General features: G+C 39.0%; 1 protein-coding gene across 11 annotated transcripts in view; it reads left to right on the top strand.

Moving 5' to 3' along the window:
• Positions 1 to 13,026, top strand: part of ANK2 (ankyrin 2) — a 268,452-nt gene that overhangs the window by 151,019 nt on the left and 104,407 nt on the right. For all 11 annotated transcript variants that reach the window (XM_088836164.1, XM_088836165.1, XM_055433969.2 and 8 more), the window contains 3 exons: positions 4,372 to 4,569; positions 9,004 to 9,102; positions 9,829 to 9,927. In XM_088836164.1, the coding sequence (XP_088692290.1) occupies positions 4,372 to 4,569; positions 9,004 to 9,102; positions 9,829 to 9,927 (396 nt within the window). The remainder of the gene's footprint in view (positions 1 to 4,371; positions 4,570 to 9,003; positions 9,103 to 9,828; positions 9,928 to 13,026) is intronic.

Here is a 13,026-nt window from a genome sequence, read left to right as displayed (position 1 = left end):
TATAGCCTTGATCTCTCTCCTGGACAAAGTGTGGTCCTTACTGAGGAGCAAACATTCAGGGTCCAGAAGACTAGGGAGAGCAGCCTCTGCTCCAGCGTTTGCAGTGGGGAGGGTTTAGGAGGCCCCTCTAGTGTCTTCCGCTCGCCTGCCCCAGCTTGTCAGGGAGGATAAGTCCTGTAGCTCTGAGGCTGCTCCAAGAGGCTGCCAGTGAGTGGACCCCACCCCTGCTTCCACTCTTGACACTCTGTTCACTACAGTGCCCTAACCGCCCCCCAAACCCCATCCATCCATCCCCCCACTGCACCCCACCCCACCCCACCCCACCTGCCACACACACACAAACACACACTGTCCCTTGGATCCTGGAACCTCTTTGCTTCTTTCTATCAAACTCCAGAATCCTTTCTTAGTCTTCATTGGGTTTGTTGTTGTTATTTAGTTCCCCAAAATTTGACTCTATATGGAGTTAGGAGGGTTCTTCAGACTAGCAGGTTAAGTAGCTGCTGGACAGTCAGACCTCTTATATTGCTACAACTTAGCATTCTCTTTGATCTCTTATGTTGTTTTTTTATTTTTTAAAACCTCTGTGTCCTTCTCTACATGAGTCCCAAGTTTTTCCTAACCTTGGTAGGTTTACTGATACTTTGCTTAGCTTTGGTAGTCTGTGCTACAGGACTGGGGGGAGTTGGGGGCTGAAGAAAGAAAACCCACTGCAAAAAATATTAATAATGTATAAACTTACAGGGTCCACAATAATCTACGTGCTCTTTTATTCAATAGAGCCCATGGTTCAAGTGCAGTGTTCTAGATCACGTGGCCTATAAGGGACCTGTGAAAAGACTTCCAGAAGAGCTGCTGAATTTCCTGAGCAGCTCAGAGGGAAATGTTCATTGGAACTGAAACATGCTTATATGGACTTGGAGAGAAGGAGACAGTGGGATACTGTAGGGACGTTTGAGGATCCAGATCTCAGACGACGCAGAAGGCCTTTCAAATTCTCAAAGCCCCTTTTCATTTTTCGGTACACTTTGCAGTTAGACTTTAGGAGTCTCATAAGAAGCACTTCATCAATATGCTGTGCTTCCCTTCAGTGTTCCACAATTAATGGCCAGTCACTGTTTTTAGTTTCTACCACATATTTTTCATGAAAAATTCTACCAGAATTGACAAAGAAAAGGAAAGCAAACAGTGTAGGTTCCAGACTTACACTTGTTCCAGAGTTTTGTTAAGCTGTTTGTCCTTTTAACTAAGTATGAGGTTTAAACTTAAGCTGTTATAAGCAAAGTGTGAGTTCCTCTGGTTTCTAGTTCTCTCTACAAACCTCCTCGTAACTAGTGGCCTCATATTTCTGCCTTTGAGCAGCTTTTAGAGACAAAAAGGAGGTTGAGGATTTTAATTGACCACAAGATTAATATAAGCTGATTTTATTGTTTAAATTAAAGAAAGTAGGGAAAGCCAGTAGGCCATTTAGATCTGATCTGAATCAAACCCCTTATTAATATACAACGGAGATGATGAATAAATTCAAGAGATTCGATCTAGTAGACAGAGTGCCTGAAGAACTATGGACTGAGGCCCATAATATTGTACAGGAGGCCATGACCATAACCACTCCAAAGAAAAGGAAAGGCAAGAAGGCAAAATGGTTATCTGAGAGGGCTTTACAAATTGCTGCAGAAAGAAGAGAAGTGAAAGGCAAGGGAAAATAGGAAAAATATACATAACTGAATGGAGAGTTTCTGAGAATAGCAAGGAAAGAGAAGAAGGCCTTCTTAAATGAACAATGCAAAGAAATAGAGGAAAACAATAGAATGGGAAAGACCAGAGTTCTCTTTAAGAAAACTGGAGATATCAAGGAAACATTCCATGCATGGATAGTCATGATAAAGGACAGAAGCGGTAAGGACCTAATGGAAGCAGAAGAGATTAAGAAGAGGTGGCAAGAATGCACAGAAGAACTATATAAGAAAGGTCTCAATGACCCAGATAACCACGATGGTGTGATCACTCACCAGACGTCTTGGAGGGTGAAGTCTAGTGAGCCTTAGGAAATATCACTATGAAAAAAGCTAGAATTTGTTCTAGCTTTGATGGAATTCCATCAAATAATGGAATTCCAGCTGAGCTATTTCAAATTCTAAAAGATGATGCTTTTAGAAAGATGAAAGTGCCGCACTCAATATGTTAGCAAATTTGGAAAACTCAGCATGGCCAAGGACTGGAAAAGATCAATTTTTATTCCAATCCCAAAGAAGGGCAATGCCAAAGAATGTTCAAACTGCCATACAGTTATACTCATTTCACATACTAGTAAGATAATGCTCAAAATCCCTTAAACTAGGCTTTGAGTATGTGAACTGAAAGCTTCCAGATATACAAGCTAGGTTTAGAAAAGGCAGAAGAACCAGAGATCAAATTGCCAACATCCATTGGATCATGGAGAAAGCACGGGAATTCCAGAAAAAAACATCTACTTCTGCTTCAATGGCTATGTGAAAGCTTTTGACTGTGTGGATCACAACAAACTGGAATTTCTTAAAGAGATGGGAATATCAGAACACTTTACCTGTCTCCTGAGAAATCTGTATTTGGGTCAAGAAGCAACAGTTAGAACTGGACAAGGAACAACAGACTGGTTCAAAATTATGAAAGGAATATGACAAGGCTGCATATTGTCACCCTGCTTATTTAACTTATATGCAGAGTACATCATGCAAAATGTCAGACTGCATAAATCACAAGCTGGAATCAAGATTTCTGGGAGAAATATCAACAGTCTCAGAAATGCAGATGATACTACTCTAATGGTAGAAAGTGAAGAGGAGCTAAAGACCCTCTTGATGAGGGTGAAAGAGGAGAGTGAAAAAGCTAGCTTGAAACTCAACATTTAAAAGATCATGGCATCTGGTCCCATCACTTCATGGCCAATAGAAGAAAAGGGGAAAAAATGGAAACAGAGACTTTGTTTTCTTGGGCTCCAAAATCACTTCTCACAGTGACTACAGCCATGAAATTAAAAGACTCTTGCTTCTTAGAAGGAAAACTTTGACAAACCTAGACAGAGTATTATAAAGCAGAGACATCACTTTGCTGACAAAGGTCCATATAGTCAAAGTTATGGTTTTTCCAGTAGTCATGTACAGATGTGAGAGTTGGACCACAAAGAAGGCTGAGCGCTGAAGAATTGATGCTTTTGAATTGTGGAACTGTGGAAGACTCTCAGACTCTTGAGTCTCTTGGATAGCAATGAGATCAAACCAGTCAATCCTAAAGAAAATCAACCCTGAATATTCATTGGAAGGACTGATGCTAAAGCTGAAGCAGCAATACTTTGGCCACTTGAGGCTAAGAGCCAACTCATTGGAAAAGACCCTGATGCTGGGAAAGATTGAAGGCATAAAGAGAAGAGGGTGGCAGAGGATGAGATACTGACTCAATGGACATGCATTTGACCAAACTCCTGGAGGTGGTGAAGGACAGGGAGGCCTGGTGTGCTACAGTCCATGGGGTCGCAAAGAGTTGGACTTGACTTAGCGACTGAACAACAACAACAGAAATCTTTTTCACCATACCCCACACACTGACTGGCTATGCTAGGCACATACTAAATATTTGTTAAATGATTAAAAAGTACACTCCAACTAGAAGCACATTAGTAGGGGTGTTATAACAAGATCATGGAAATAATGTTTTATTATGTGCTATTAAAATCATATCTAAAGTATATTAACAAACTAGAGTCAGTCCAGACTCTGATGCTGGGAGGGATTGGGGGCGGGAGGAGAAGGGGACAACAGAGAATGAGATGGCTGGATGGCATCACCAACTCGATGGACATGAGTTTGGGTGAACTCCAGGAGTTGGTGATGGACGGGGAGGCCTGGCGTGCTGTGATTCATGGAGTCGCAAAGAGTCGGACACGACTGAGCGACTGAACTGAACTGAGAGTCAGTCCAAAGCAGGTCCTCCTCAATGGAGAACTCTAGAAATGGGGCTTCTGTCCGGAATAGTTGAAGGAATGGGAAATTTAATCTGAAAAACAGAAGACTAAAGGGAGAAATGAAAACCATCTCCAGGTATTTAAAGGATGGTGATGGAGATGAGGAATCTGGCTTGTTGCTCTTCAGGAGCAGCATTATGATGGGGAGATTTTAAGCTTTGGCCATTTATGTCTATATCTGTCATAAATATAGTAGAATGATTTGCAAAGATTTGGGTGTTACTGAACTGAAACATGATGAGCAAGAATTTGGATTTCTTATAACCTTTTTAGCTTTTCTGTTGATTAGATTCTTATTTCCATTAGGCATACATCAGGGCAATTGCTAAGCTAACAACATAGGTGTGTTTTTTTTGTTTTTATTTTTTTAGAATGGCTACACTCCTTTACATATTGCTGCCAAGAAGAATCAAATGCAGATAGCTTCCACACTCCTGAGCTACGGAGCAGAGACAAACATTGTGACGAAGCAAGGAGTCACTCCACTCCATCTGGCCTCGCAGGAGGGACACACAGATATGGTCACTTTGCTTCTGGATAAGGGAGCCAATATCCACATGTCAACCAAGGTATTCTAGTTTGGCCTCTTGCTTTTGCGAAGAGTCTTTTGAGTGAATGTAAATAGCAATCTAAGACAATTTGAAACAAAAAGGGGGCATGTATTGGAGAGAAATGGGGATATCTTATAGAATTCAAGGGTAGCAAAGGAGTCAAGCCTTACGAGGGGCTGGAAAATCAGAAGGACGTGAGGGGCGAGGCTCCCAGACTCTGCCTGAGGGCTGTCTGCCTGTCTTGACTTTTCCAGCAAGTCAGTGTCATTTACCTCTCTCACTCTCTCTGTGCCTGCTCCCTTTGCTTCTCTATGTCTGACCAGAGAGGCTATCCTGTCGCTCCCGAGAGTTAATATCACCGCAGTTTAAGCAGCTGTCCAGATTGCTATAGAACCTTCTGGTCCTACTTCCAAATTCCAGAGAGAGAGGAGAGTTGACTGTTTCATCTGGGGTCCAGCCCAAACACTTGCTTCTAAGCTGTTGTTCTGTGCCTGCGACCCAAGTCATTTTCAACAGGGCTGAGCAGCAGAGGCACCTGTTGATCCATAGCAGAGAACTCAGTAAAATAGTGATTTCTGCTTAGCTTGGGTGGTTGTGGTGGTGGTCAGAGAATCAGTGTTTTTAATAAAGCACCTCTCCAGAGAATAGCCTTTGTGGACAAGTGTATTAACTATAATAGAGTAAGTCAGGGACATATCAGAAAAAGATATTAAAATTTTTGCCAGCACGTGCCAGTCTCTCTCCATATATATCCATAACCCTGTCTATTTATGTATCTTTTTTTTAACACTTCTTTGTACTCCATTGGAACCAGCTGCTGAGAAACAAAAAAATTGGAGCCTATTTATAAGTTAGCTCATCATTTATATCTTCTGATGCCTTTTTTTAACACATGGTGTGGGTTTAGTGAAAGTTAAGTTTCTTAGGATTTCCCACAAATAAATAAATAAGATATTTTCCACATCTCACTGTTGAGTTAATTATTACTTTTGGAGACTCAACTGTAAGTTGGTCTTAATAACATTTGTAAATAGGTTATGTAGCTTATGTCCTTTAGAAAGAGCTGTGAAAAAGACAGGTTGTTATGACTGCCTCCAGATTCCTATTCTGTGCCTTAATCACTCAGAAGTGTGTCAGTACATTCCTTGCCCTTATGCATTTCTCTCTTCTCTATCAAAAGGCCTCAGAGATCCTTTTTTAAAGTATGGTGAGACTAATTATAGGCTTAAGCCTCCAAAAGATATTTCCATTTTTAACAAGAATGAACATGATGACGCTTTACGGTGAAATTCAATGTGTCAGCCAGACAATCCTTAAAGGCATGGATTTCCTTGTGATTGTTAAAATCACGGGACTCAGGTGGTCTTTTAGCTCACTGGGGACAGTCTCATCATGAAACCAATGGTAGAATATTTCATTTTATATCAGTACACAAATGAGTCATGTTTATTGTCCATTAAAAACAAATCTTCATTTGAAAATAAACACAAGAAATCCATAAACAAATCATGCAAAATTTTGAGTAGAATTGACATTTCATGAAACTGATCTCACTGTGCTTCTGATGGTGTAATTTTTAATTCATAAAATGGCACACATTTATCTAGAATCAGTTTGCTATGTTCTTCCTGATGGTATTCATCTAAACATATTACTTCTTTTGAGACAATTTTCAGTTTAGTTCAGTCACTCAGTCGTGTCCAACTCTGCGACAGCACGCCAGGCCTCCCTGTCCATCACCAAATCCCGGAGTTCACTCAAACTCATGTCTATCAAGTCGGTGATGCCATCCAGCCATCTCATTCTCTCTTGTCCCCTTCTCCTCCTGCCCCCAATCCCTCCCAGCATCAGAGTCTTTTCCAGTGAGTCAGCTCGTTGCATGAGGTGGCCAAAGTATTGGAGTTTCAGCTTTAGCATCAGTCCTTCCAATGAACAACCAGGATTGATCTCCTTTAGAATGGACTGGTTGGATTTCCTTGCAGTCCAAGGGACTCTCAACAGTCTTCTCCAGCACCACAGTTCAAAAGCATCAATTTTAGCAGTCAACAAATACTTAATGAGTATTTTTGAATATTTTCTCCACTCAGCAATGGAGAAAAATATTCCATTTGAACCACAAAGTATTTATGTTACCTGTATAACGTGATTTCAATATTGGGTGATTTCCTAAAGATCAACGATGATGTATTTGTTACTGGAGTAAAACTTTAGTAAATATTTTAAATATATCTGAATAACAATATGATATTGAAAAATATAACCTTGCCTTTTGGTTGGCGTTATTTTATAAATTATAATAATAAATAAATTTATATGAAATAAATATAGGAAAATGAAACTGTGAAGGTGTCTTAGATAATAAACAAAACTGACAATAAATCTCCCATTGCTTTTTTAAACTACATATATTCTTTTTCTATTTAAGACCAACTAAAATCAGGGACTTCCCTGGCAGTCTGGTGGTTAAAAATCCATGCTTCCACTGAAGGGCGCAGGGGTTCAATTCCTGGTTTGAGAACTAAGGTTTCTCATGCCACTCAGTGTGGCTGGAAAGAAAGAAAGTTCAACTAAAATCAACTAATATGCTTTAAGTGACTATTTCTCAGTAAGAACTGTAATATAGAAATAGATATTTCATTCCTTATCCAATCACCCATCTAATAATAAAACCAATTGTAGCATCTACCAGTGCATCTTAGGAAATAGATTACTTTTTTTTTTAAAGAACTCTTTCAACATCTTCTGTTTTCTCAATTTATTAGGAAGGTTTACATAATTTGATTTAGGCATGCAAATTTACCATAATAAACTGTAGAGGATTTTTACACTGGTTGTTAGCTTACCATCTTATATTGTAAAAAATCCATTCTGCAAATAATGTAGAAATCAGCACATACCTTTGAAATGCCATTAAAGATGCCTTTGAGACATCTGATGATTACTTCATTTAATGATCACTTCAGTAACATTTTTAAAAGACTGCTTATTTCTAAGGAGAAATAATTTTATGTTTGCTGTTTTAATATAGAGAATAACAAGATGAAGAAAAATCTGCTTTGTCCTAATATTCATAATGTTTATACTTTAGGACTATATATTATTTGTTTAGAAATTATAACATTTTAATGCAGAAGGGTGTATCTTCCATCTCATTCTTATGGTTTATGAAACTCAAAGCTGAGCTCAGCCAGAACTCTAAGAATTAAAAGGCCTCAGACTCTTAAACATAAAGCCCTTTCTCTAGTTGGAGAATCTTTTTCTTTTCTTTTCTCTGTAAATATTACTTCGACTTTTTAAAGGTCAGAGAACTTGTCAGTTTATAGAAGTAACACCGTGGCTAGAGATCATGACTGTTGAAGAACATGGTTTAGATTTTTCAACCCAACCAGACTGTAGGAGAGCCGGCCTGCAGGCCATGGTTGAGACACTTTGATTGGCTATGAACTCGGGGAGCGGGAGTGCCAACTGAGAGGACAAGTAAGATCCCTCAGTGTGCGGATGTAGCATGTACCGGGAAAGGATAAATACGCTAGGTATTGAGCAGTACAGCAGGAGATGAACATATGGTATGAATATCCTGTTAGCTGGAATGTAAGTCCTAAAAGGGCAGAAGCTTTTGTTCACTGATAGAGTGAAGTGTCTAGGACTCTTGCTGGCATATGAGAGGTACTCAAAAAACACGTTTTAAATGTACAAGTGATTTAGGTTTTAAAGATACCCTTTAAATTTCAGTTTTGCTTAATGGGAGATACTTGCATATGTAGTGAGGCTGTCAGATTGTGACACTGACTGAATAAATCACTTTTCCCTCCTTTCTCTATTCTTTTATTAATTCTTAACTGTACTTTATTTGCATGCTAATTACTTAAAATAATTACTTGATGTACATATGCCAGGAAATTTACATATAACTGGCCAAATATGAGTGATTGGATCACTATTTAGCACTTAGGTAAATCCCTAAAACAGTATCCTGTCTTTGGGTGCTGGAGAAATTTATTCTGAACTCATTTCCTGTAACTCTGGATGTTTTTTACATTGATGTGATGTTTCACTGATGAAAATATACATTATTGCTGCTATTCTATAAAGTAGAAGTAGTAATTGGTTGATCAGTTATTCAAGTGAATAAATAGATTCAACAGGAGAAACAGAACAGGTTTGAAATGAATGTTGTTTGGAAGCTTACTAGCTGGGTTATTTTAAAGTCTCACATCATAATATAAGTACCCAATACAGAAAATGTAATTTGAAGGAAGTGTTGATTAACTTAGAGAGCATGTCTTTGATGGAAAGTGATATTCACTTGGAGGGTTTGTTTTAGATATCAAAAGATGCAGTTTCTAGGGAGAGGTTCTGAATTTTCCAGGATTTTTTCACGACATGCTATTATAGATGCTACTGTGTATTTTCTTCTTCAAATGTACCCCTTTGCTTTCATTCTTTCCGTAGAGTGGACTCACATCGTTACACCTTGCAGCCCAGGAAGATAAAGTGAATGTCGCTGATATCCTCACCAAGCATGGGGCTGACCAGGATGCTCACACAAAGGTAAAGCCAATCACTGTTGATATCGGGACAGGTTCTAACTGGAATGATTCCCAGTAGCCCACATTCATGTCACCACAAGTCCAAGTCCCCGCCTCTTCAGATGGCCATTCTGATTTAATTGTAGCTCTTTCTGCTCACAAATATTTAACGGTTCTCCATTTTTGCTGGAATCAAGTCAAAATGGATAGCAGATGTTAGGGCTCTTTACCAAAAGATTCCAACTTTGCAGGCTTAAGTTTACCCTCTCCCCCTCATCATATCTGTTAGGCAAAATGACTTGCTTTCTTCTTCCTGTGCCTGCTTGCCTCCATGCCTGTCATTTCTAAACAGCTTTTGTTTCTCTATGTCATTAAATTCTATGAGCTCATCTTATTCTCATAGGTGAACAAAAACAAAAAATTCTGTGTTTTCTGTGCATCTCCTCTGGATCCTATTAGACTCAGTCTCTCTTCCTTGTTTTCAGATCCTGTTATTTGTGTCTTTCCTTAGCTCTTTGTCAGATTAAGTTGCCCAGTAACAGAGCTCCTGTGCTGCGTTAAGTTCCTGTGCTCAGGGGTGTGCTCCTGTCCATATCTGTATCCACAGGATGCATATATCACCTACTAAGTAACATCTATACAAGCAAATAGAATTTCTACCAATCCTCCCAGAACTGAAGTTCTCCCCAGTCCCTCTCCCCTTCAGTTTTAACCACTGGAGTGCTAATTTATTTATTATTATTTATAGCTTGGTTACACTCCTTTAATTGTGGCCTGTCACTATGGAAACGTGAAAATGGTCAACTTCCTTCTGAAGCAGGGAGCAAATGTCAATGCAAAAACCAAGGTAAAATACTTGTACTCATTTCTGTTTTCTGTAAGCCATTGGTTCAGCCATAGGGACACTTCACTAGCTCACCATAGTTACATATTTTCCTTTTAGTGCTTCTACTGATTTTGAATAAGCCATGTAGCTTTGTGCAATTGTTTGAGACTTTTCTTTTTAATAACCTTTGACAGCCATGTAGGTCAGCTTCAGAACTACTTCTGTTATGAAGTTCAAGTAGCTGACATCGATTTAACAATTCGCTGCAGGATGCAATAGATGCCAGCAAGAACATCTTGATGTTCAGGCCGATTTCCTTTACCTTGTTTCAGAGCCCCCAGCCCTCATCCCATAGTGAGAAAATACAATTAGGCCACTTGGACTGCTTGCCTTTCATTTTAATGAACTCTGTCACATTTGGAATACCACATGGTCGTGCTCAGTGAGGCAATAATATGTAAGCCTGGGTTGGGGGTTTTCAAGGATAATGTAGAGCTGAGTATGTTTCTCAGTGTAATCGTAAGGGTTCTATCCTGCAAAGCATGATGGGAACATAACACCACACTTCAGTACATTCAGATTATTTCAAAGGAAGAGAAATGGGTAAAATAACTATTGGTACTATGCATAGTGTAACCTAGGAGCTCCAATTTTTTAGTCCAAAGATGTATGTAATTGCATTGTTTATGTATCACAAATCGCTAATTTCAGCTATGTGAGTAGGCTCAAGCAAATTACTGTGAGCACATTCAGGATTTTTCAAAGTCATCATTCAAGATGATACTAATTAGAAACATAACAAATTTCGGAAGTTAGCTTTTTCATATCCTCTTTGAAGCATAAACAAAAGCATGTCTATAGATAAGCATATTTGTAAGTGAATTAAAGTTATTTTAAAAATTATACTAGTAACATTTGAGATACAAAACTTCTAATCTGACTCAAGCAAGAATGGTGACTACCTAGTTTCTGAGAAATTCTTGAGTTCTCATGAAATTGTACTTGGAGACTTATTTAAAAGCTCCGATATGAGCTTTTAAATAATAATGTGTAATACCATTTTGGCTGAGTCAGTTCCCATACAAGTACTACAGGAAAGACTTTTGGAAACAGGTATTCTCTTGTAAGGCCTAATGCAGCAATGCAATGAGATTTTGGCAGAACTTGAAAATATTTACTATATTTTTATCTTAGGTGTTTGACTGCTGAAATAGTTATAATATTGAGAAGCAAAACATGTCGTCTAGATAGCATCATTTGTCTCCCTCGGGTTTGATCTGCATTCAAATGGACATTTAGTTTAGAGAAAAATCTCAGTTTAACTTTTAAGGTTTTTAAAAAGTGACCTATGTAGATTTTACTTGCAGTTGGAAGTATCTTTTCATATACCTTCAGAGGAGTGGATTGATGCATACCTCAAAGGACAGTCTTTTAATAAACACTTCAGAATGTTTTCACACAGAATGACACTTTTGGAGAATAAGTTTAGTTTTCTTCCTCACATCTCATATGTAACCATGGTTACTACAAATTGTTTTGTTGCTATGAAAATATGTGTATTTCCTTTACTCTTCAAACGTTCATCACTTGGTATAAAAATTTGGAAAAGTTTGTAAAACTTTGGTATAATATTTATAAACACAATGGAAAGGAAAAAATTTTTTTAAGAAAATAAATATTACTTATTTTATGCTCCTGAAATATCTATCCATGGATTGCCTGATTTGAGAGTAGAGTGCCTGCAACAGCTATGTTTTCAGAGTCCCTGGTGTTGATTTATATTTCCAGGTTCCTGGAGTCATCCCATTACAGGGATATCAGCAGACAAGGCTGAGCTGATGACATTCCAGTCTGAGAGATCTTCAGACAGACTCTCACACATATGGTACATTCCCATGGATGGAAAGGCCCAAGTGAAAGCATAGACGGAATCATGTGGCACCCTGTGCATTGATTTTTTAAAAGTCTTTTAAGTCAAGTAAATTTTAAAGCTCTAGTTGGCTATTGAATGATTCATGAATCGGTGGCATCCATCTAGCAAGCAGGGAGGAGTTCCCAAGGAAGACAGAAAGGGAAGGGTTTTTAAATGCAGAACAAGGAAGTCGTAAAAAAAAATAAAGGTAACCTATGTACGGTGGACAGAAGGGGTCTCAGTGGCAGATTACCTCATCTTCCTTATATGCAGGGGGCCCACATGGCAGATTACCTCCTTGGTGCTGACCAGAAAATTCCTGACTGACCAATTGAGACTACATTTCTGGGGGGGGTTGAAGCTTCTATTAGGTTAGGTATTAAGCCCCAATGTGGTGGGGTTGCCTGGCATAAGTGACTCTATTTTGGGCCTGTAGTGTTCTTTGTAACAGCATAGAGATAGTCACTTCATGTAGACAGGAGAAGCAAATGTGCATGTTGATCATGAAGAGGTAGTGACACTAGAAATAGGGGATGTGCACTCTTACAAGTTTAAGGTATGAATGGGCTACTCATAACTTAGAGCCCAGGACTCTGGGGTCTGACATATGCAGATAACATTTTATCAGGGGTGAGGCCGGTAGACAATCAGGAAGTAATCTGACGGTCATTGCCTTCATGACCTCCTACCTGGGGTCTGAACCGAGAATGACTGTGCACAGTTACTTAGCCCCGTTATCTCCAGTTTCATCGTCTCTGAAATAGAGGGACAGTTATTCATGATCCACTCGTTTGTTCATGTATGCGTTTATAAGACACCTACTGTGTACCAAGCCCTCATTTTCAGAATGGTAGTACAGATTAAGAGAATAAATATAAGGTCCACTATCTGGCATAAAATGGGCGCTTAGGACACGACAGCTATTACTGTTTCACTGTGCCTCCAAGGATTCCAGTGCCGTTTGCTTGTATCGATGTCTGTATGCAACCAATCTGTACCATACCTAGCTCTCACTAGAGTTCTGAGCAAGATTGGCTTCTCACTAACCTCAGCTGCAATTTTTCACAAATCACAGTTGCAGAACTTTTATCTAAGTAAAGTTTAGACCAGAATGTTTAAAAGAACCTACTTTTAAAGGAGTTTTTATTTGAAAGTGGGCCACTCAGCTTCCAATGAAATCTTCTGTTAAGTGTGTACATCTTTGACTG

The sequence above is a fragment of the Moschus berezovskii genome, chromosome 5 (assembly GCF_049115385.1).
Source record: "Moschus berezovskii isolate FMDL1 chromosome 5, NW_MosBer_1.0, whole genome shotgun sequence".
NCBI lineage: Eukaryota > Metazoa > Chordata > Mammalia > Artiodactyla > Moschidae > Moschus > Moschus berezovskii.
The sequence above is the reverse complement of the archived record's forward strand: the minus strand, read 5'-3'. Positions and strand labels throughout refer to the sequence as shown.